The 24,402-nt window shown below is 36.0% G+C and overlaps 2 protein-coding genes across 2 annotated transcripts; one reads left to right on the top strand and one right to left on the bottom strand.

Annotated features, from left to right (window-relative positions):
* Window positions 1-5,771: 5,771 nt before the first annotated feature.
* On the top strand, window positions 5,772-8,015 carry LOC107929392 (VAN3-binding protein). The gene is made up of 5 exons (XM_016860799.2): window positions 5,772-6,393; window positions 6,479-6,866; window positions 6,970-7,196; window positions 7,296-7,353; window positions 7,645-8,015. The coding sequence occupies exons 1-5, from the start codon at window positions 6,130-6,132 to the stop codon at window positions 7,881-7,883; spliced, it is 1,176 nt and encodes a 391-aa protein (XP_016716288.1). The 5' UTR covers window positions 5,772-6,129; the 3' UTR covers window positions 7,884-8,015.
* Window positions 8,016-8,297: 282 nt separating this feature from the next.
* LOC107929393 (formyltetrahydrofolate deformylase 2, mitochondrial) lies at window positions 8,298-11,641 on the bottom strand. Its single transcript, XM_016860800.2, has 8 exons — window positions 11,381-11,641; window positions 11,099-11,211; window positions 10,452-10,602; window positions 10,308-10,381; window positions 10,023-10,182; window positions 9,609-9,707; window positions 9,424-9,510; window positions 8,298-8,873 (listed from the first exon to the last, which is right to left on the bottom strand). Exons 1-8 carry the CDS (start codon window positions 11,519-11,521, stop codon window positions 8,727-8,729), a joined length of 972 nt encoding a protein of 323 aa, XP_016716289.2. The 5' UTR covers window positions 11,522-11,641; the 3' UTR covers window positions 8,298-8,726.
* Window positions 11,642-24,402: the final 12,761 nt, after the last annotated feature.

Below are 24,402 nucleotides of genomic sequence, written 5' to 3'. Positions count from 1 at the left end.
AAACATTTACAGCTCAGTTTATAGAAACAAGGTCTCGATACATTACTTTTTAAAACCACTTGACTTAGGGTCTTACCACACGAACCTAATAAATCATTATAAAATATAAAATATCAATTCAAAAACCTTTTTAAAACCATATTTGACTAATAAATATTAAATAATAATATTTACGAACTTACTCGCCAGATTTAGTGGCCTTGAAACTACTATTTCCGACACCACTAAAAAATCAGGCAGTTACAAATATTGTTACTAGCAAAAATTTCTTGAACCCATTCACAAATAGCATTACTAACTATATCCCACTGACTCTGGAAAAGGTGTGCATGAAAACCATCACTACTCTGAGCCTTCAATTGAGCCATGTCGAATAAGGCCCTCTTAATCTCTTCATTCGAAATCAATTTCTCCGAAAAAGCAATGTTCTGGAACTTGATTCGTAGAAAGATATTGGAAGGGAGACCTCTCATTGGATCCAAAAGTTCACCATAAAGTCTTTCAAAAAAAAACCCAGCTACCTCATCTTTAAGGATATTCTGATCTAAACACTATTCTCCATTAGCAATACGTAAAGCTATGATTCAATTGAATTTCCTTATTTGAATCGTACGGTTATGAAAAAAAATTAGTGTTACAATCCTTAAGCTACAACTAATCACATCTAGCCTTTTACCTCTGAAGTAGCTCCTCATGACTAAACAGATTTTCCAATTCATCACGAACATCCATTTCCAGTTTAACTAACCGATTAGAGGTCAAATGATCTAACGCCTTTTGAATACTCGAAAGTGATTTCATAATATGTCTTTTGCAAGTACCTATAAAGCCATAAACTAACATGTTCCATTCTTTAACATGCGAAGTAAATGGAGTAAGAGAGTCAACCATATTACCTAAATAGTTCCATTTATCTTTGACCAGAGTGGGAAATTTAGCATGATTTGTCCACCCTGCAAGAAATCGAAAGGGTCTCCCTTTAGACAAGCTAATTTCTGAATTAGTCTTCAAGGGGATGGGCTTGTGATCAGATTTAATATGTGGGAAATGAAAAACACAACATTACAGGAAATATGAAGCATGTGTTCCATTAGCTAGATCCCTGTCAAGCCTCACGAACATACCACCTCTCTGCCATGTAAAAGATGGCCTAGTGAACCCCAAATCTTGTAAATTACAAGAATCAACAAAATTGCCAAAAAGATTGCATCTCGTCACAATGGCACAATTGTTTTTTTTTATCATTAGGTGAGCGAATGACATTAAAATCGCCAATTATCAAACACGGAAGGGAACCTAAAGGTAAGACAGATTTCAAATCGTCCTAGTAGCCCACTAGACCCAAAACAAAAAAAAAACCTAGCAGAAAACAGAAGAACCCTAGGCGCCGCTCTTAAGGTCTTTTGACCTTTGGTCTTCTGCCCACCTGCTCTGCCAGCAACCACTGCCAACTGCCACTGTCATCTCCACCCACGTGCGCCCACGCCTGTAAGGACAAAAAAGAAACATCAGCAAGTAAAATAGACTAAAAAAATTCATGTAAATCGGCTATAAAGCCAACAAAAAATCTTTGTAAGAGGGTCCGATTTTTTGAAACAATATTGAAGAAATAAAAAAAATCAGTTTAAAGGTGATATTTTTAGTCTTTTTTTTCTTCAATTAGATCCGGTTTTTTGCTATTTCTTTTCATTCACAGTTAATAGGTTTAAAATAATAAAACGAAACTTACCTGAACGCCGCGTCTGAGTTGTCGCCGGAGTCCTTCGGGTAACCGAAAATAGACGGGGATGGCGGTTTTTGGGGGTTCTTCTCTCGGCTTTGGGGATAGGAGGGCCCGATCTACGAAAGACCTTTGCGACAGGGTTAAAAAAAAACGACCTTTCGCCTTCTAACCACCGCCTACGGCGACGCCGGCGCCGAATGGTGCGGTGGCCTGCTGCCGGGCCCCTTGGCCGGAAAGGAGAGGCTGGGGAGAGGTTTTGAAGTTTTTTTTTGTTTTAAACAGAAAAGAATAATGAAATAAAAAAAAAACTTAAATGACACCTTAAACGGCGTCGTTTAAGACTGGCTTCAATAGTCCCAAAACGGCGTCGTTTTGACATGGATCAAGCCGACCTGACTCCACCCGATGAAAGTCCGCGTGTTTCCATACCTGAGGGTCTATTTACGATTTTGGTTCTTCTGAGTTTATTTTCTTTTAAATTGACTCCTTTTGTTCAATATTATTGTCTTTTAATTCAGCCCTGAACTTTCGTGTGTTTTTTCGATTTCGTCCCCGACCCCCTGGCGCACTGTGCAACGTACACGTGTCCTGATAAGGGTTTTATTACTCATTTGGTCCCTGGCATTTACGCGCATTTCCATTTTGGTCTTTCTTGTTTGTTTTATTGTAGTTTTTACCCTGTAATTTCATTTTGCTCTCGATTTCGTCCTATGTTTTGTTTATTGTTTAATCTAATTTTTTTTAAAGACTCTTATTATTAAACTAACTATTATTATTATGGTTATCTTTGTTATTATTATTATTATTTTACTATGGTTTACGTACCCATATCATTTAACTTTATATATATATGTACATACCTTTTTTATATATATACGCATGTACCCATTTATATATATATATTTTATATTCTATAATTTATATATACATTTAGATCTATATATATTTTCCTTACAAATACACATACATTAATATCTCTTCTTCTGTCCTTTTATATACACATGCGTACATATATGTATATACCTATATGAGTTTATTTTATAACTTTAAAACATAAATATATGTAGGTCTTCATGTTTTTATAAGTATATATATGTATATATATATATATTTTTTCTTACGTGCGCATGCATTTTTATTTATTTATTTATTTATTTTAATCTGGGCCAATTTACCTTTTTATTATTATTTTGTTTTATCTAATGTTCATTTGTTTATTTGTTCACATGTCTATTTTTATGTGTTATTTATTTATTTATTTATTTATTTGTCATTATACGCATATGATGAATTTGCTTCATTTTATTTATTTATTATTTGTTTTTGCTCATATTATTTTAGTCTCATTATCTTATTTATTATTCCATTATGCATATAAATACATATTTCAAAAAAGAAAAATGTTTCAAAAAGGGCAATGTTTTGCATTTGGAAATTCGAGAAAACATGCCCTAAGGTGCTGGGTGTCGTTTTTCTCGTTTAACCAAATGGCTTAATATCCTTTTAAAAATTTTACAATGAGGCAATGTTTTGCATTTGGAAATTCGAGAAAACATGCCCTAAGGTGCTGGGTGTCGTTTTTCTCGTTTAACCAAATGGCTTAATATCCTTTTAAAAATTTTACAATGAGGCAATGTTTTGCGTTTGGAAATTCGAGGAACGTGCCCTAAGGTGCTAGGTTTCGATTTCTCGTTTAACCAAATTGCCAAATATCCTCTTGAATTTTAATCTTTGCTATACGAGTTTTTTTTAAGGATCGTATTTTAAGTTTCTTTAAAGTTTTCAATCTTCGACACTAAGACATTAAATAATAAACTAGGTACCAATTTTGGGCGTATCGAGGGTGCTAATCCTTCCTCGTGCGTAACCGACTCCCGAACCCATTTTTCTGAATTTCGTGGACCAAAACCGTTGTTTTAATAAAATCAAATCGTTTATTAAAAACAACAACTTTTCAAGGTGATCCAATCACACCTCATAAAAAAAAGGATTGGTGGCGACTCCCGTTTCTTTTTTTTCAAAACCCAAGTCGACCCCGTTTTTCATCATCCAAAAAAAAGGGTGTCAACACCCATGTTCGATATCTATCAGGAAAAATGACGATGAGGGCTTCCATAAGTTGTAAATTTTATTTTGCAAAATTGAGTAGCCAATGTTGCGTCCTAGGAGCTTCAAGATCATGTTATTATCCAGATCCCGAATAAGAATTTGTTGAATACTATCTGAAAAATGAATTGAGGGAATACCGTTAATAATAGACTTTTGAATGTCTCCTTCCAACACATCAAAATCCTCCTTCGTATCTAGATCTTTCCCTACAGTGTTGGATGGAAGGCCAACTAATTTGTCTTTCCAACAATACATACATATAAGTAAACCTAACTTTGATAAATATAATTTTTAAAAATTTAAAGGTAGGGAAGGATTGTCAAGTTTAAAGATTAACTTGGACAAAAAAAAAAGTTTATGTCTCAATGTGGGAACGATTGTTAAATTCAGAGGCTAATTTAGAATAAAAAAGGTTCAAGCTCCAATATGAGAATAATTACAAGTTCAGGCCCCAAATAGTCCATTAATCCTTTAATTTTTAAATCAAAACTTTAGATATTTGTTGATGCCTAGTATCAAGAAAGGAGGAATAAAAAGAAAATATAGTGGTGCAAAGGAGACTAATTCACCTAGATGGACAAAGAGTTAGAAAAGAAGAGAAGTAAGGGTTGAGTTTTGAGTAGAAGTTTAGGGTTGTTGAGAAGGCCAAAAGGATCCTTTCTTAATCATCATGGAGGGTATTTATAGGAGAGAGGCCCATGCTTGGCGGTGCCACGTCACTGACAGTATGAGTGGTGCCCTGTTCATGTGGTCGACCAAGTGGCAGGCTGGTTGTCCTCATGTTTAGTATTGTCCTAACATTCTCTTGGAGGTTAGTGTGTTCTCGCTAAAAGCGGGTGACTTGGAAGACGAGACGTAACAACTCGTATCACCTCAATAAGGAGAATGTCAAGACAGTACTACACATGAGGATAACTGACCTACCACTTGACCAATCACACAAGCAAGCCACCACTTGTATTGTCGGTGATGTGGCATTATCGAGCATGGAAGGCCTTCCTCCCATAAATATCCTCCAAATGATGAATAAAGGATCCTTTTGGCCTTCTCAGCAACCCTAAGCTCGTACTCAGCAGTCAGTTTCCCTTGCTTGCTTACTCCTCTCTTCTCTCATTTTTCGACTCTCCACTTTTCTAGATAAACCAATCTCCTTTGCACCACCACATTCTCCTTGTATTTCCTCCCTTACTGATATCTAGTATCAATAATATTAAAATGTTATATATTTAAATTTAATGAAAATTCATTAATAGCGATATAAAAGGGACCATAATTTTCAAATCAAACAAGAAAAAGACCTAAAATTTAGAAGTCTGAAAATTACAGTGGCCCAAAGCATATTTAACCCAAAATAAAATCTTTATATCTGGTTATTAAACATAGAAAATTGCAACTGTTGTTAACCCATCCAAGTAAAGAAGAGAGAAAAAAAAATGGGGCAGATATCCATGGAAGCATCAAACACTAAACGAAACCGACCGACCAGTCCAAAGCTTCATGCAAGACCATTGGCTACTAATGTTTTGTTCAATTACCTTGAAAAATCTTTCCAACAACCGAAAGTGATATATGACTGAATATATTATTTCATTTTCATTCTATTCGATTATTTTTACAAATATGAAATTTAGCAGTTGGAATATGAGATCGGACAATGATATTAAACCCATAAAAGAAGATTATTCTTTTCTTATGGCTGAAAATATGAAAGATACTCTTTAACGACAACTTTTGATCATGGTCACATGCGCTTAATTGCACCTGTCTTAAGAAACAGTCCCCCTTTATCCAGGACAAATGCTGTTCTTTATGATCCTTAATCTATACTACTTTGATTATGTTATTATATATGAATTCATGGGTTTTCTAACTTCTGTTTTGACTACTAATCCCAGTCTCCTTTAGTAAACAAAAGTTGAATGAATTCATGGGGGGGGGGGTTCAAAACACTAGATTTTGATATCTGCTCCTGTTTAATTATTCTGTCACTCACTGTTTCAATGGAGGGACCCTTTTAACATTGTCCACTCCATATAATTATAATAACTGTACTCAGACAAGACCCTGAGTTTTGTTCTTAATCCACCACCTTTCTGGTTTCAAAAGGCAATCATTTTCCTTCCTTCTTTTTCTTCTTCTCAATCTTGTACTTCCTCTTTAAGACTTGTTTTCTTTCACTTAATCAAAGCCCAAAGATACCAAAACTGCAGGAGATTACAGTATAGCTTTTGAAATTCGAACACAAAAGCCTTAAAAGTGTTTCCTTGTCATCTGCTGAAAAGAATCCCAAGATAGATATGGAAACTGGGTTTTATTCAGATTGGAAGACTGGTTGTTTGCTCGGGTTAGAGAATGTAGAAGAGGATGGAGTGCTTAAAGCAGCATCGTCTTTTCCAGCTATCCCTCAGCCACAAACACCAAAGGAGCCTATGGAGTTTTTGTCTAGATCATGGTCCTTATCTGCATCTGAACTTTCCAAAGCCCTTTCTCAGAAACAGAAACAGTTCGAGTTCGATCATAATCCAAGTTCATTTCCAGACACAATTGTTGCACCTCAAATTGTGAGTAACGATCTTATACCCTTTTTTTATTTTTGATCCTTTCTTCGTTTCTGATGTTCTAGTTTTCTCTATTCTGTTTACTTAGGCTGGGAAAGTCTTGAATTCGATTCATGCTCGAAAAAGTGGATCGATTGGGAAATGGTTTCAACACCACAAGGAATTAGGCACCAACACAGTGAAGAAGAAAGATAAGATACGTGCGGAAAATGCTCGGGTGCACTCTGCTGTTTCGGTTGCAGGACTAGCTGCAGGTTTGGCAGCTTTAGCCGCAGCCGGAAAGCCCAATGGGACAACCACAGGCTCAAAGATGAGCACGGCATTGGCATCTGCAACTCAACTTTTGGCATCACATTGCATTGAATTAGCTGAACTAGCCGGGGCTGATAATGATCGTGTTGGTTCTGTTGTTAAATCAGCCGTTGATATTCAAACTGCTGGTGATCTGATGACTCTCACAGCAGCAGCTGCAACAGGTATTTGAGGACACTCAAAACCATTACCATTTTTATTCATCTCAAATTGTTGTCACTCCAATGCCAATTTTTATGAATCTGAATCATTTATCTCCAAAACCAGCTTTGAGAGGAGAAGCAGCTGTGAGAGCCAGATTGCCAAAAGAAGCAAAGAAAAACGCAGCCATAAGTCCTTACGAGAGGACCATGACAGAAGCTTATTGGTCTCCTGATTTTCTTACTCAAATGAAGGAGCCAAATCCTCCTTGTGAGGGTGAACTATTGCAGCACCCTCGAAAAGGTGTACTGAGATGGAAACGGGTCAACGTCTACATCAACAAGAAATCTCAGGTAACAAACAAACAAACAAACATGATGGTAAAAATGCGAGAAAACATATTCAATTGTAAGTTTTCAATTTACAAGCTCTTACAGACGCTCTGTTGTCAGGTCGTGATTAAGCTAAAAAGCAAACACGTTGGAGGGGCATTTTCTAAGAATAATAAATGTAAGTATTGCATTACTCTACCCTCTAATTTCGCATTAACCTAATGACTTCTCATCTAATTAATCCCTTTGCACTTCCTTTTTCATTTTCTTTCTATTACTTTGACTGCTAGAGCTTTAGCAAAAAGCAACTTTTTGACACAAAAACACTACCGCCACCCACGTTACCTGTAACTTTAAAATAAATAAAACATATTCATATCAGACACGTAGCTATATGCAACACTCGATTACTACTACTTACTATCTTTTCATTTTCTCTGTATAATTAAATCTCCTATCATTATACCAGGCATTGTTTATGGAGTTTGTGATGAGACCTCTGCATGGCCATATAGAAAAGAGAGGGAAACCTGTGAGGAACTCTATTTCGGTCTCAAGACAGGACAAGGTCTTATAGAATTCAAGTGTAAAAGCAAGATTCATAAGCAGAAATGGGTCGATGGGATTCAAAATCTTCTCCGGCAAGTCAGCTATGCCAAGGCAGCTGAGCTTTCTCTCGAACCTTTGAGTATCGACAACACCATATAGGAAATGGTATAGTTTGTGCAGCATATATACAGAATATGGTTTTTGTGACATTAAGAATTTCATACAGAGTCTATATTTCCATGTATGAGCTATGCAACAAGTTCTTCCATTGTATCTGAAGGGAGATTTTTACACAGTTTTTTTGAGATACTTCCACCATGTTCATGCTTGCAAACATGTAAAACTAATAGCAACGATCACAATTATTCACACACAAAGAAAAAAAATTCATAATCTTAAACGGAAGAGAAAAAAAGGAAGATTCCAGTTTTTCCTGGTTGTCGGATAAGGGGATAGACTAGGGAAAAGAAACGACAAGATTGAAATTGTGCAAGTGGAAGACAGGTTGTGCAAGGAAAACAAACAAAAATATGGCATACCACTCCCATACTATCACAATCATTGCACCCTAACTTACATCAATCATTCACATTGTTAGTTTTCATTTATTCATCAAAAGAAACTCACCAATCACTATGAAAAATCTGCAATTACAGTAATGTGGTCCCCACTCAGAGCTTGCTCAACCACTTGGTTAGCTTGATATTTGATATGGCACACAAACCAGGCAAAGCTCTCTAAGCAAATAATCCTCTATCAGGAAGTTAACTGCACCAAATTTTCCTCCTCTTCTTTAGATAAAGGCAAAGGAAGATGAACAAGATTCCCCAGATTGACAAAAAACAAAAACCAACTATTTTGGAGGACTTTTAAGAGCTGGCATATGCACCTAGAGATGTATGGAGTGAAATTACTTTTGCTAGACAATCTAAATGACTCACTGAAGGTGCATAACACCCTAACCTCCTCCTTTCACACTGCTTTATCTTCTGATTTTCGCTCTTAAAATACAACAGTCCTGTTTTCCTCGTATGGCAACACTCGCAGTTTACAGTATGATCTCATAGCTTTTGCAAGGCATTGCCTCTCGAGGTTCTCTGATTTTTGCACAAAACTCTCCAAATTGTCTCTGTGAGAAACTCTTTCAACCTGGCAAAGCATAGATCGAGGGCAGAACATTAAAGGCAGCCATAAAACAAGAAAGTATAAATATCGAATTTATTTATTGGTTATGCAGCATCAAATACAAATGCAACAAACATCATTGGACAACAGTTAAACAAATGTGAAAAAAAAAAAGAAAGATAATAAGCACCCAAATTTAGTCAAACTTGAAAGAAGTTGTCGCTTAAAGATTACTACTTTATAAACTCTGTTTCAACACATTCTCCGAGTAAGGAAGTTTCACAGATCAAATTAACTTGCCCCGGTTTCCTGAGAAATTTGATCATAACACTGGAATCAACCATCAAACTAGCTGTCTGGCAACAAGAAAGTTTAAAGAATGACAATATGCATGGTCCAACAGCAAAAACTGAATCCTCAGCTATTACTTAAAGTTCAAGAAACTGAGCTAAAGGTAGTTCAAGCTGATTACTTCTTTGAATGGAAAATAATAGAATAGTCACCATCATGTAATCATTGCAAGGAGGATAGTAGTAACACTGTTTAGAGCAGCATTAAACAAATAAAATAATACCATTTGTTCAATAATAGGCCCCGAATCAAGTTCTTCAGTCACAAAGTGACTTGTCGCACCAATTAATTTCACACCCGCATCAAAAGCCTGCCAACATAATCTAGAAAATTTAACATGCATCTAGAGTTAGGAAGGAAGCATGAAGTGTTCATTTCAATTACTAATAGATAAGAAAGACTATTCACCTGTTTGGATGGATTTCCACCCTTAAATGATGGCAAAAGGCCATGGTGAATGTTAATTACATCCTTCCCGTATGTCCTCAAAAAATTACCAGATAAAATCTGCAAAAGTAAATAGTTATTTTCCAGCACTGAAACATGGTACTAGTTAATTCAACCGATTCCCATACACCTGATCTCCTTATAAGATATACAATTGTTTGGCTAAACAAAATGACAATACCAACAAGAACAGACATTAAATGGTTTTGCTAAATGTTCAATATAGATAAACACTATCTAGAGTCATTTGAGAAAGAAAAAAGTTATGTCTATTCTTCCAGCTAAATATTGTGGAATCCCATATTAAAATGTTTTCCATTAAAAGAAATTGCTTTGCACTTAAACAAAATTGTGGTTATCTATAATCAGATTTACCTGCATATACCTGGCAAGTACCAGAAAATCAGTATCTAGAACTAACTCTAAGATCTCCCCTTCTCTTTTGTTCTCTTTTGTAGTGTTCAAATAATGATATGGAATATTATTCCTTTCAAGAAAGCGTATCACATGAGTGTTTGGGCCTCTTTCATGATTACTGCCATACAATGTAAAAAACCAAAATCAGAATTTTGAAACAAAATGCAAACTGGACTACAAGAGTTTCGAAGAAAAAAGGACAATGGCAAAAATCATCAAAAGGGATGAAAGTTTAAACATCACCTTATCACACAAGTAATTTCAACTTGAAGTCTTCCCTCCTGCCATCGGTGTAGCAAATCTACCAGGCAATGGTCCTGGAGCAAGATAAACAGTTCAATCGTGCAGAAGATAAATCAACATTAAGAGAAGAAGAATAAGTTATACCTGTTTTGAAGCAAGGATACCAATTTTAAACTTGGGATCAAGATCAGGGACCCTGACAACGGATCTCGTAGCGCTGAACAGTTTTGAAAGATTTAGGAAGTCTTCATCCATTTGCTCCCGAGGCCATTTGACTGGGTCAAAAAGAAACTCACTGCAATTTTGCACACAACAACGTCCAGGTCTAGTTATGGTTCACTCAATCACCTTGCAGCAACAAAATACAGTCACCATTGGACATATAACTGTTTGTCCAGACCGAACATCATTCTACGACATTGAGAAACACAGAAAACAGACCAAAACCAAACCTGCTTCTAATCGATGCTGATACAGATTAACAAAAAAGCAACTTAAAAAAAGTTAAGATAATACTACTCTTCTTGATTCCAGTAATTCTCTTTCATAATGAAACCAATGTACTGAGCTGAGTTTTGTAGCTCGAACTTGAGCCGAAAAAACAAACATCCACTAGCAACAACACAATTGTACAATAATTCTTTATTGCAACACTCACTTGCTTCATTGATTCTTGAGGATCATGTTCCATTAGGGCTACCCAATGAAACTCAAGCTTATCTCTTGCATTAATCAATCAAAGACAATTAGCATTGAATTGTAAAATTTTAGATCATTAAAAGTAACCTTACTTTCTGGAATAAAAGACGTTCTTTTTTTCAGGGACAAAAATATCGGCCCCAAGTATGTTTCCTCCTCTTGAAGCTATGCATTCTGATAGCTTTGCAACTATCCCAACTTGGTCCTACCAAAAAAAAAAAAAACAAGAGCACCATATTCAATTAAAAAAACTTAACAAAATCATCAATTTTAATGGAATTTTTTTTTCGCCAAGAATAAAAACTTAAGTGGCAAATCCAATTCAACGATGGGAATCTGGAAATGGGTAAAGAAGAAAGAGATAGGGGACATACGGGGCAGTGGAAGACGTGGATGCCATGGGTTAGAGAGGAAGAAGAAGAGGGACCTCCGGGTAATTTGTAAGATTTGAAAGACCTCTCTGCAAATCCAAAATAATGGGGAATGCTTGATGAGATTCGTCTTGTGAGTGCCATTTCTTCACCTCTGCTTACCCACCAAAACTTGGCATTTGTGTTAGCGGCCTTCTCCCTTCGGCTGTTGAAGCCCGCAAATAGAAGATGATACGACAGCGTTGGATAAAGGATTCAGACTCTCAACCAATCAAATATAGCAAGTATACGATTTAAGTGTAAAATTGTTGAAGGTAAATAAGTCAAAATTTACATTTTCATCCCTTAACTTCAAAATAGTATAAAATGATTAATGAGGCTAATGCATTAATGGCAGCATATGTTTTTATGCTGCCTGATTTTAATTGGGTTGGGTTAGTTGTTGCTTGATTAAATGCTAAAATTACATATTTTATATAATTAAATTGGTTAATTTATGAGAATACACCACTGATTTTTCCATGTTTATATTGAATTTTGTGCATGGGTACAATTTGGGGCCAAATAGAAGAAAAAAGGAAATAATTGGGCTAGATTGAAGAAAGAAGCAAAGAAGGAGGACCAAAGAAGAATTTTTCCAAGATGTAATTAGCTAAAATTTTTGTTGACTTAGTGATAGATTATGTTGGGATTTTTATATCATGGAATATTTTATTTCCTTGATTTTCTATGGTTAGTGGCTCTTAATTTAGCAAAGCCACTAGTATAAATAGGGAGCTGCATTGTTCATTTATCCATCAAGTCATAAATCAAGTTTTCCATCAAGTTTTTAATCACAGAGTTTTTAAATTAAGCTTTTATCTCTTGCAATTCAATCTTTTCTTTCCTTTTTACAAATTTAGTTGCTCACATTAATTACTTATATTTTTCCATCTATTAGTTTCCAACCTTGCGTCACCCTCACCCACTTACTTTCATTTTTCTTTTTATTTATTCAACTTTCTCCAATTATGCCAAATACTAACATGTCCCAAACCTTAGTCAACTAAATCCATTTTCAGCTTTAGGTCGGAGTTAGCCTCGTCAAGACCCGTGAGTTACGAACCCGAGCAATTTAACTCCTAAAATCCAGTACTTATTATTTCTCCGGATTAAAAGTATGATTTCGTCAACTCACAATGTCAAATCAACACTAAGTCAAAAAAGATGTTGTTTGAGTTAGTGTGGTTAGACGTACAGTTGGAATTCCGAAATGATCAATTGTCTAATCGGTTTTCTGTGAACACATTGGCGTGCCAAGTGGGGATTGCTGTTTGGTTCCGTCAAGGGAAGTAGTAACCGGATTTAAATGTCCCACGCGGTTGAGGGCATTGGTTCGAGCTAGGCTCTTCTAGAATGCAAAGCTGCCGGAGTTCTAAATCACGAACGTTTCGTTGATTGTTCGATTGGTAGGGGTTAGTTACTGGACGTTCCATAACTAATTTACACAAGGAAGAGTTGGTGTCCGAGGCGTCATTGGTAGCTATAACTAGCTTATTGGAAAAGAGGAGTTCATCTAATTTCGAGGATCGATTCAAAGACGAGGAAAAACCCGTGCCTGAAGCTAGGTTAAGTTTAATTAATTTTCCCTTCAGAATTATTTAACTGTTTTAATATTTTATTTTCAACTCTTACTTTTCACGCATTTTTTTCCCTGTTTATTTCAAGTTCCAAGTTTTCAATTTTATCTTCCCCCAAATTTCTTGGGCATGACAACTGCCCAGACAAAAATCTGGTCGAGAAAGAGAAACAATTTTCAGTAAAACCAGTCTCTGAGGGATCGGCCCTACTCCCTATACTGCTTAAATTACAAATTAGGCATAGGTTTATATTGGTGGAATCGACAGCCATCAGTTTTGGCGTCGTTGCCGGCGACTGGCAACACTTACAATTGTTTAAATCGTCTTCATGAACAGATCTCCATCCGGAGATCTCGAATACGACCTAGAGATCGAGAAATCAGCACGAGCACGACGAAAAGAGACAGAAGCTCTTAAACGTGCAAGTAAAGCAGAAGTTGGGCTAAGACAAGGGATCCTAGAATTTGACGTCGAAAAGTTGAGCCAAACAACGTGCAGAGGCAATTCGACGTGGGAAACAAGTCGAAGTGGTTGAACTTGAGACCGAACCACTTCTTGAAACAAAAGAAGCAGAAGGCAACCTCGGTGAACCAGAAAGGATGGCAAACCGAACCATTTGTCAACTAGCCACTGCTCCCAACGAGCAAACACCATTATGCATCAACTATCCAACTGGAGAAACCCCGTTCGAGTTGAATTCATGCCTGATTCACCTTTTACCCACTTTTCGAGGCTTGAAGAATGAAAATCCACACACTCACTTGATAGAATTCCACATGGTCTGCTCAAGCATGAAACCTCTAGGAGTAACCGAAGATGAAATTAAACTTCGTGCCTTTCCTTTTTCTTTAGTTGATACAGCAAGAGAATGGTTATTTTACTTACCCCCCGGTTCTATTACAACGTGGGATGACTTATCTCGTGTCTTTCTTGACAGATTCTTTCCAGCATCGCGAGCAGCCGAACTTAGGAGAGACATAGTGGGAATTCGCCAAATGGAGAGTTAATCGCTCTACAACTATTAAGAGCGGTACAAAAAACTGTGTGCAAGTTGTCCTCAACACGGTTTGACCGAACAATCACTTCTTCAGTATTTCTACGAGAGTTTGCTCCCTATGGAAATGAAGATGATTGACGCTGCTAGTGGAGGGGCACTTGTCAATATGACTCCTCAAAGGGCAAGAGAACTGATATCCACCATGGCGGTAAATTCTCAACAGTATCAGCCGAATTCAGAACCCACAAGACGGGTTAATGGGGTAAATGTTTCATCCTTAGAAGATAAATTGGATAAACTTACTAATATTGTTCAATCTATGCTTACAGAAAAGAAGAATCTGACCCAACTGTGTGGAATTTGTACTACGTCTAAACATCCGACGGATTTGTGCCCAATCCTTAACGATAATTCAACGGCACATGTTGACGCTGTTGGAGGTTTTTCGGGACCCCCACAAAGACACTATGATCCTTTCTCCAACACCTACAATCTCGAGTGGAAGGATCATCCCAATTTGAATTACGGAGCTAATCCCTGATATAACCCGTCATACCAACTGAGATCTCCGCAACCACCACTCAAACCGAGCACATCTCTAGAAGCTATTGTGGAAAGACGCATCAATACAAGAGTTAACTAATCAATTTAGTAAACTCTCGATGGCAGTTAATCATTTGGAGTCTCAAGGTAAATTACCTTCCCAGACAGAGCCGAATCCTCGGCATAATGCAAGTGCAATAACTCTTCGTAGCGGAAAAGTTTTGGAAACAGTTCCAAACAAAAGTCATGGGCAAGATAATGAACGGGAAAAATAGATCTCTGATCTAACAGCCAGACCAGAATCAGAAATTTAGAAACCATTCGTGATGCCACCTCTTTTTCCAGTGAGGCTCGCAAAGGATAAGAAAGAGAAGGAGGAAAAAGGAATCCTCAAAACATTCAGGAAGGTGGAGGTAAATATCCCTTTGCTCGATGCTATCAAACAAATCCCTCGCTATGCAAAATTTTTCAAGGAATTGTGTACTAGCAAGAGGAGGTTAATAGGTAACGAAAGAGTAAATGTAGGAGAAAATGTCTCCGCAGTACTGCAAAAGAAAGTTCCGCCCAAATATAAGGACCAATGTATGTTTGCTATTTCCTGTGAGATAGATAATGTAGGCATTAAGAAAGCCATGTGTGATTTAGGGGCTTCTATTAATGTTATGCCTTATTCTATTTATAAGTTGATTAACGCGGGTCCTTTGAAAAAGACAGGAGTAATTATCTAGTTGGTGGACAGGTCAGTCGTCTATCCCGAAGGGTTGCTTGAAGACATCCTTGTTAAAGTTAACGAATTAGTTTTCCCTAAAGATTTCTATATTATTAATATGAAGGACGATAACTCAACTAATTCGTCTGACATTTTGCTTGGAAGACCGTTCTTAAGTACCATAAGCGCAAAAATTAACGTTCGGAGTAGAACACTGGCAATGGAGTTTGATGGCAAAATCGTGAGATTCAATGTCTACGAAGCTATGAGTCATCCTAACTCACTATCAAATATTTCTAGCATTGATATTATAGATTGTTTAACTTAATATTATTTTGAATATCATGATTATGATGAGTTGGAAACTGTCATTTACAGTAGCATTGACATGGATGTTTTAAATCATCTTGAGGAATTAGCAATTATAGAAGACCTGTTGCGAGAAATTGTCAAACACTCGGAGACGCAACCATCATTAATGAATCGAGGTAACCAATTTGAACTATTACCTTTCCAAACTAAAATGTTGCCTTCGATTTTACAGCCACCAACCTTGGAGCTTAAAGCATTGCCAGACCACCTTAAGTACGTCTTTTTGGGAGAAAAAGACACCTTACCGGTGATAGTGTCAAACAAACTAAACAAAGATGAAGAGGAAAGTTTAGTTCGAGTTCTGAGGGATTATATGGAGGCTATTGGTTGGACAATAGCCGACATAAAAGGGTTAAGTCCATCCACCTGTATGCACAGAATTTCTATCGAAGATAAAACGAAACCAAAGAGAGATGCTCAAAGGCGTCTTAATCCACCCATGATGGAGGTAGTAAAGAAGGAGATCCAGAAACTGCTGGATGCTGGAATGATATACCCGATCTCCGACAGTGATTGGGTTATCCCGGTTCATGTCGTGTCCAAGAAAACTAGCGTGACAGTGGTGAAAAACTCGTCAGGAGAGCTAGTCCCTACCCGAGTCCAAAAAGGATGAAAGGTTTGCATCGATTACAAGAAGTTGAATGCAGTTACTCGGAAAGACCATTTTCCACTTCCCTTCATTGATCAAATGCTCGAGTGATTAGCTGGTAAGACCCATTATTGTTGTCTCGATAAGTACTCAGGATTTTTCCAAATTCCAGTGGCTCTAGAGGATCAAGACAAAATAACTTTCACGTGCCCCTTTGGAACGTTTGCGTATAGACGAATGCCGTTTGGACTCTGTAATGCTCTGGCCACTTTCCAGAGATGTATGGTGATCATATTCTCTGATTATGTCAAGAAAATCATTGAAGTCTTCATGGATGACTTCACGGTGTATGATTACTCTTTTAACGAATGTCTCGATAATATTAATAAGATATTACAAAGATGCCTAGAATTTAATCTTATTTTAAATTATGAAAAATGCCACTTCAAGGTTGACAAGGGATTAATTTTGGGTCATTTAGTTTCCTCAGAAGGTATTGAAGTCGATAAAGTAAAAACGGATATTATTGCCTCATTATCTTATCCCACATCTGTGAGGGGTGTACGTTCGTTTCTTGGCCATGCAAGATTTTACAGACGATTCATAAAAGACTTCTCGAAGATCGCGCAACCGCTTTGCAGTCTATTACAAAAGGATAAAGAATTTGAATTTGACCAAACTTGTAAAAACGCATTTGACTTGCTGAAGCAGAAATTGGTCTCCACTCCCACAGTGCAACCACCAAATTAGAACTTCCGTTCGAAATCATGTGTGATGCAAGCGACCGAAGTGTGGGAGCTATTCTTGGCAAAAGAATAGGAAAAGAGCCTCATGTTATCTATTATGCTTCGAAAACTTTGGATGTTGCCCAAAGCAATTACACAACCATTGAGAAAGAATTATTATTTGTTGTGATTGCTTTAGACAAATTTAGATCTTACCTGTTGGGAACTAAAGTGATTATCTTTTCTGATCATGCAATTTTGAAATATTTAATAGGGAAGAAGGAGCCAAAACCTCGACTGATTAAGTGGATTCTGCTCCTACAAGAGTTCGATTTTGAAATTCGGGATAAAAAGGGATGCGAAAACTTAGTAGCTGACCATCTGAGTCGATTACCGATTCCAGTAAACGAGACACCATTAAAAGACAAATTCCTAGATGAAAACCTGTTTTCAGCAAAAGCGATTCATCCTTGGTACACAAACATAGTAAATTATCTCGTTACTGGTACTGTTCCTTCAGAATTACCAAGGTTGAGAAAAGATAAGATAAAAAAAGATGCTCGGTATTACATTTGGGATGATCCTTACCTTTGGAAGCATTACTCCGATCAGGTAATTCGACGGTGTGTAGTAGAAACAAAGGTGCAGTCTATCTAACTTTTTGTCATTCTTATGCATGTGAAGGACACTTTGGACCTAAACGCACAGCACATAAAATTCTCGAGTGTGGACTATTTTGGCCAAATATATTTCGTGACACCTTTTTATTCTGTAAAACCTGTGAAAGATGCCAAAAAGTTGGCAATCGTAGTTGTCAAAATGAGATGCCTCTTACTCCTATTCATATTTGTGAAATTTTTGATGTGTGGGGTATCAATTTTATGGGTCCTTTCGGTTCTTCTTTCGGAAATTCTTATATACTCTTAGCTTTTGATTACGTTTCTAAGTGGATAGAGGCAAAGGCTACTCGCAATGATAATGCTAAGACTGTGGTTGACTTTCTTAAAAGTTCTATCTTTTCCAGGTATGGCACTCCACGAGCATTAATCAGTGACAGAGGAACTCATTTTTGCAATAAGCTCGTAAGTGCACTTATGGAGAAATATGAAGTAACTCAACGAATTGCCACTGCTTACGATCCACAAACAAACGGGCAAGCTGAAGTGCCAAACCGTGAAATCAAGTCCATCTTGGAGAAGACTATTAAACCTAACAGAAAGAATTGGAGCTTGAGACTAAATGACGCATTTGAGGCTTATAGGACAGCTTATAAGGGACCAATAGGCATATCACCTTGTCGACTCGTTTTTGGTAAATCGTACCATCTCCCGGTTGAATTAGAGTACAAGGCATTTTGGGCAGTTAAACAATGTAATATGGAGATAGAAACTGTAGGAAGGGCTCGAAAGTTGGACATTCAGGAACTCGAAGAAATTAGAAACGACGCATATGAAAATGCTCGAGTTTATAAAGAAAAGACGAAGGCGTTCCACAATAAGTTAATCACTAGGAAGCAGTTTTCAATAGGACAAAAAGTTCTCTTATACAACTCCACCTTAAAAATTTTTGCTAGTAAGCTTCGATCCAAATGGATAAGTCCATTTACTATTATTAATTTATTCTCAAATAGTGCAATGGAAATTTAAAGCGAAGAAACCCGGAAGTGCTTTAAGGTGAATGGTTAACGACTGAAACCCTTCTACGAGAATTTTTAGATGCACACAGTTGAGGAGATTGTTCTCGAGGAGCCCAGAATTTGAATAACAGGTCGTCGAGCTAACGACGTTAAACAAAGCCCTGTTGGGAGGCAACCCAAATTTTCCCTTTATGTAAATAATTTTTTTTTTGGTAAAACGGAAAATGAAAATGCATGTCGAGGATCAGTTCTGTCTAAGGAAAGACTTGATACTTAAGAATGTCCATTGTGACTCACCTCTCTTTCCTGGGAACTTACCTGGTGCATTTATCACGACTATTTTACTAAATCTCGTAATCTTGGTTTTTAATAATTTATTTCCCGACTTTATAGCTTAGCTAATAAATTCGAGAAATAAAAATTACACATTTTATTTTATTTTTATTTTTATTTTTATTCCTTCTATTCTATTTTATTTTGCAGGTAGACCTTCCAAGACAAAATTAAAGCCCCCATGTCAACCCACAAAATTCCTTTAATTTCAGCCATGACCCAATCCACCTACCCACCATTTAACACTGTGGACACACTTACGAGGTCATCCTCCACGACGTTGAAATATATAGGGAGTTTCTTTTTCCTTTTCCTACTTACTTTTACTTTATATCATTTAAGTTAATTCAACTACATTGGGACATTGTAAAATAAGTAGGGGGAGGAAAATATAAATTGGTTCTAATTTGCTAATCTGTTGTCGCTGTTTTTGCATATTTTTCGTGAAAGGTAAAATTTTTCTTTTGATAAATTGGGATGGTACACTTATGGTTTGACCTATTTAGCTATTTAGTTCTTTACACATAAACTTTTCAATAACTTAGACTTAGTGGGTAAGAAATTTTTAGGAATTATGAGTTTGCTTGACTGTCTACCTTATATCACATGTCAATTTTCTGCCTTCTCTTCTTAAAAAAAATGGGAAAAAAAGAAAAAAAATGATTAATAATACTCCTCTGATACGAATGTTAAAAGTGAAAAATTGGGGTTGTACATCGGGCCGAGTAACCAGAACGTGGTGCTTGGGTTGTTATCACATTTCGCGTAAAAAGGTTCGTGTGGCTATCCAATTTCTTTGCACTCACTCTGCTAACAAGTTATCACGAGTAGGGCGAAATATCCCTCTTAGAGACATCCGAATCGAGTAACCGGAACATGGTGCTTGGGTTGTCATCATGTCTCGCGTAAAAAAAATCGAAAATGTCCTAAGTACAAAAATAATAAAATGAAGGGTAAGTCTATCAAGCTCTAATAAATTCTGAAATATATTTACTTACTTTTTAGGCTAGGTTATTTGAGATGTTAATGTGCTAGGATTAAATTGTTGAATTGTGCAAACCATGGGGGTCAAGTCCTATTATGGAGGAAATTTTTCCTTTTGCAGATACATACAAAATGCTCGCGGACTAGCATGAGCTAAGTTGGGGGGATTTGATTAAATGCTAAAATTACATATTTTATGTAATTAAATTGGTTAATTTATGAGAGTGCACCATTGATTTTTCCAAATTTATATTGAATTTTGTGCAGGGGTACAATTTGGGGCCAAATAGAAGAAAAAGGAAACAATTGGGCTAGATTGAAGAAAGAAGCAAAGAAGGAGGATCAAAGCAAAATTTTTCCAAGATGTAATTAGCCAAAATTTTTTTTGACTTAGTGGGAGATTATGTTGGGATTTTTATATTATGGAATATTTTATTTCCTTGATTTTCTATGGTTAGTGGCTCTTAATTTAGCAAAGCCACTAGTATAAATAGGGGGCTATATTGTTCATTTATTCATCAAGTCATAAATCAAGTCTTCAATCAAGTTTTCCATCAAGTTTTTAATCATAAAGTTTTTCAATTAAGCTTTTATCTCTTGCAATTCAATCTTTTCTTTCCTTTTTGCAAATTTAATTGCTGACATTAATTCCTTATATTTTTCCATCTATTAGTTTCCAACCTTGCGTCACCTTCACCCACTTACTTTCATTTTTTTTTCATTTATTCAACCTTCTCCAATTATGCCAAATACCAACATGTCCCAAACCTTAGTCAACTAAATCCATTTTCAACTTTAGGTCGGAGTTAGCCTCGTCAAGACCCGTGAGTTACGAACCCGAGCAATTTAACTCCTAAAATCCAGTACTTATTATTTCTCCCAATTAAGAGTATGATTTTGTCAACTTACAATGTCAAATCAACACTAAGTCAAAAAAGACGTCGTTTGAGTTAGTGTGGTTAGACGTACAGTTGGAATTCCGAAAGGATCAATTGTCTAATCAGTTTTCTGTGAACACATTGGCGTGACAAGTGGGGATTGTTGTTTGGTTCCGTCAAGTGAAGTAGTAACCGGATTTAAATGTCCCACGCGGTTGAGGGCATTGGTTCGAGCTAGGCTCTTCTAGAACACAAAGCTGTCCGAGTTCTAAATCACGAACGTTTCGTTGGTTGTTTGATCGGTAAGGGTTAGTTATTGGACGTTCCATAACTAATTTACACAAGGAAGAGTTGGTGTCCGAGGCGTCCTTGGTAGCCATAACTAGCTTATTGGAAAAGAGGAGTTCATCTAATTTCGAGGATCGGTTCAAAGATGAGGAAAAACCCGTGGCTGAAGCTGGGCTAAGTTTAATTAATTTTCCCTTCAGAATTATTTAACTGTTTTATTATTTTATTTTCAGCTTTTACTTTTCACGCATTTTTTTCCCTGTTTATTTCAAGTTCCAGGTTTTCAATTTTATCCTCCCCCAAATTTCTTGGGCACGACAACTGTCCAGACAAAAATCTGGTCAAGAAAGAGAAATAATTTTCAGTAAACCCAGTCTTTGAGGGATCGACCCTACTCCCTATACTGCTTAAATTGCAAATTAGGCGTAGGTTTATATTGGTAGAATCGACAGCCATCATTGCTACTTAAATTTGGCTCAAAATATATGCGAAGTTATGAGTAAAAATATAAGCTTAAAAAATAAGTTCGAATAAAAAATAAGGTATATTTTCTAAATAGATTAGGTATTAGGTAAATTTTTTTCCTGACCTAAATTTGCCTAATTATTTTTTCATTGTTGTTTTGTTGTTGTTTGCTACTATTTTGATGTAATTTTGCTATTATATTATTATTATTTAGATATTGTATAACTCTTGTTTTATTTTTAATTTTTTTACTATTATTTTTTCCAATGTATTTTTAAATTGTTGAGAAATATTTATTTTAATATTTTTAGTGTATTTAATTCATTATATTTTTAAAATTTATTTTTATAGAAGAAATAATATAAAAAATTTAATACGAGCAAGTCAACCTTGAGTTTAGTATTTTTATTTGGGTCGGACTTAAACAAAATTTTAGACTCATTTTTTGGGTTGAGCTCAAGCCTAAAAAATGAGCACAAAATTTACATTGACCCGGCTTGACTCGTGATTAGGTCTACTTGTTAATTGTTATTGTAAACATTTTTCTTATAATAATCTTTTACAATAGTTTTATAATTCCATGTACGTATAAACAAATCATTTAGTAGTACCTTTTATATATTTACAAAACCCTTTAAACGTTGCTTGTGAAGCCTTCTATGTCAATAAAAGATCAGAGCTCACCAGAGCTAGGTTTCATGAGTACATATGTAGGACACATGAACTTTTGTGGCATTGATATGTAAGTTGTATAAAAAAACGAAAGAGAACTTCAATTCACAATTTATACATATAATGGATGTCTCATTACAACACCACTACTGCATCTATAAGTGATCTAATCATCGAATCACTATGGTAAAAAAGAAAAAAAAAATACTAATAATGATTACTAAAATCTTCGTTTCTTCTGTAACTTGGCCAGCAGCTGCTGCTCGGCTTCTTCTCTCTCCCGCCTGGCTTTGTTTTCGATAGCTTTCCTACCGTTGATCTGTTGTAGCAAGCGTTTACTTTCACGGACCTCAGCCAACCTTTCTTTTAGCCCTGAAAGCTGCAAACCATTGAGTTCAAAGTCTTGGAGTTTTGACTCCATATCTGTGATATCTTGTAGCTCCTCGTCTTGGATCATTGACAACATAATTGTGATATCGTTTTGCTGGAGCATCTCTTCCTCACTTTTTATCTTTTGATACAATTCTGCTAGTGAGTTCATAAAGTAGCTTTGAGAATCTGGGTGGGTAATTCTAAAATTGTCTGCAATATTAGGGTAGTTTTCAAATATCTCATTCAGCACGTCGCCATTACGCTTAAAGACCCTGTAGCTGTGGATGATACCATAAAGTCTTCTATAGGAATGTCAAAATCAAATCTTGTTCTATTGGGAGAGAATACGACTGTGTAGCAAGCAATTACAAGGAAAAAAGAAATCAGAAAATAGTCCAAAAATAAGCACATCACACAATAAACTTTGCAACAAAAACCAAAACTTATAGGACCATCATTTTTTGAATCTAAGATAAGATTAATAGCATTGCACATGAAAATCGATGGTCTTCATTGTGCCTGTATGTCTCTCTGCCTCATATTTGCTTATTTCTTATTTGATCTTATACAACAAATTTAGGTTGTGTTTGGTTTCAAGAAAAAAAGACATTTTATATTCCATTTCTTAAAAACCGTGTTTGATTGAAGTTTTTTAAAATAATTTTTGAAAAATGAAAATAAAAATATGCTGGAAGGAGTAAGTGGGATGAGTTATAATTTAATTGGGTTGAATAACGAAAGATGTGCATCATTCCTTAAATGATATGTGGATAGAAAGTGGTGAACATGATTGATTCAGGTCATCACTTGGCTGGGCACCTTTAAATTTTCTACTCTCTCTGCCAGTAAATTTATGATTAAAGACATTTCCTCTGGTTGTCCCTCTTGACGGATGATCTACATTAGAAATATAAAGGCGTAAAGATTACAAACCGTGAAAACGAATTACTTGATGTTGACTGGTTTTCAGCAATATCTGTGAATTCAATAAACCAAAGATAAAAGACAGTTTACTGCACTTACTAATTTTAATCAACACTAACCATTTTATCTGCATCCAGCATGCGGTTAATGCTATGATCAATAAAGCAAAGCATTTGTTGATTGAAATTTGAAAGATGTGTCATATTGAGGTTCAAAAAAAATCTAAATGCACCATGAATGAAAGTAGTTTATTTTGGCATTCTTCTTGAAAATGATTCTGCCGCTCAAAATTCTTACCTTGTTGGCTCTTAAATATGGCCTCAGCTTTCTTTCAAGAGTACCTGGGTTCAAAAGTGTTGCGAAAGTAGTCATCCATTCCATTAACTTTTTTAATTTTAAAAGAGGACCAGCCCTATTCTTCAATGATTGAACCGCTTGCTTTAGAGACTCCTGATGCTGGATTTGCACAACAGAAACTCAATCTAATCATCCTAACAAAAATTTAAAACTAAAAAGAAAATACAGAGAGGGAATAGAAAGATAATTGGTATTGCCTGCTCAAGTTCTTCCTTCCTGGATCGGTAACTCTCCTCATGCCTTCCGATTCTCACAAACAGATCTTTAGCGTCGTTTAAAAAATCACCTACGATGATTGTGACAGATACATTAATATTTGATGACTATAAGTATATAATGTTATAAATCATAAATGAAGCATAATTCAACATCCATCAATTTTTTTATCCCTTGGTACTAAAGAGGTTGCTGGTATGGTGTCTTAGTTGCAGAAGCTGTGGCAATGAAAGAGGGACTTTACTAGCTGCTAAGAAGTACTCAAAGATGATTAGCTCTCGTTTCTGCTCTTCTCACAATAATTATTTGTATTTTGATTAAATTATAAAGTAAAAATTTTAAAGTT

Source organism: Gossypium hirsutum, chromosome D08, assembly GCF_007990345.1.
Source record: "Gossypium hirsutum isolate 1008001.06 chromosome D08, Gossypium_hirsutum_v2.1, whole genome shotgun sequence".
Classification (NCBI taxonomy): domain Eukaryota; kingdom Viridiplantae; phylum Streptophyta; class Magnoliopsida; order Malvales; family Malvaceae; genus Gossypium; species Gossypium hirsutum.
This window is presented reverse-complemented; position numbering and strand designations above follow the sequence as displayed.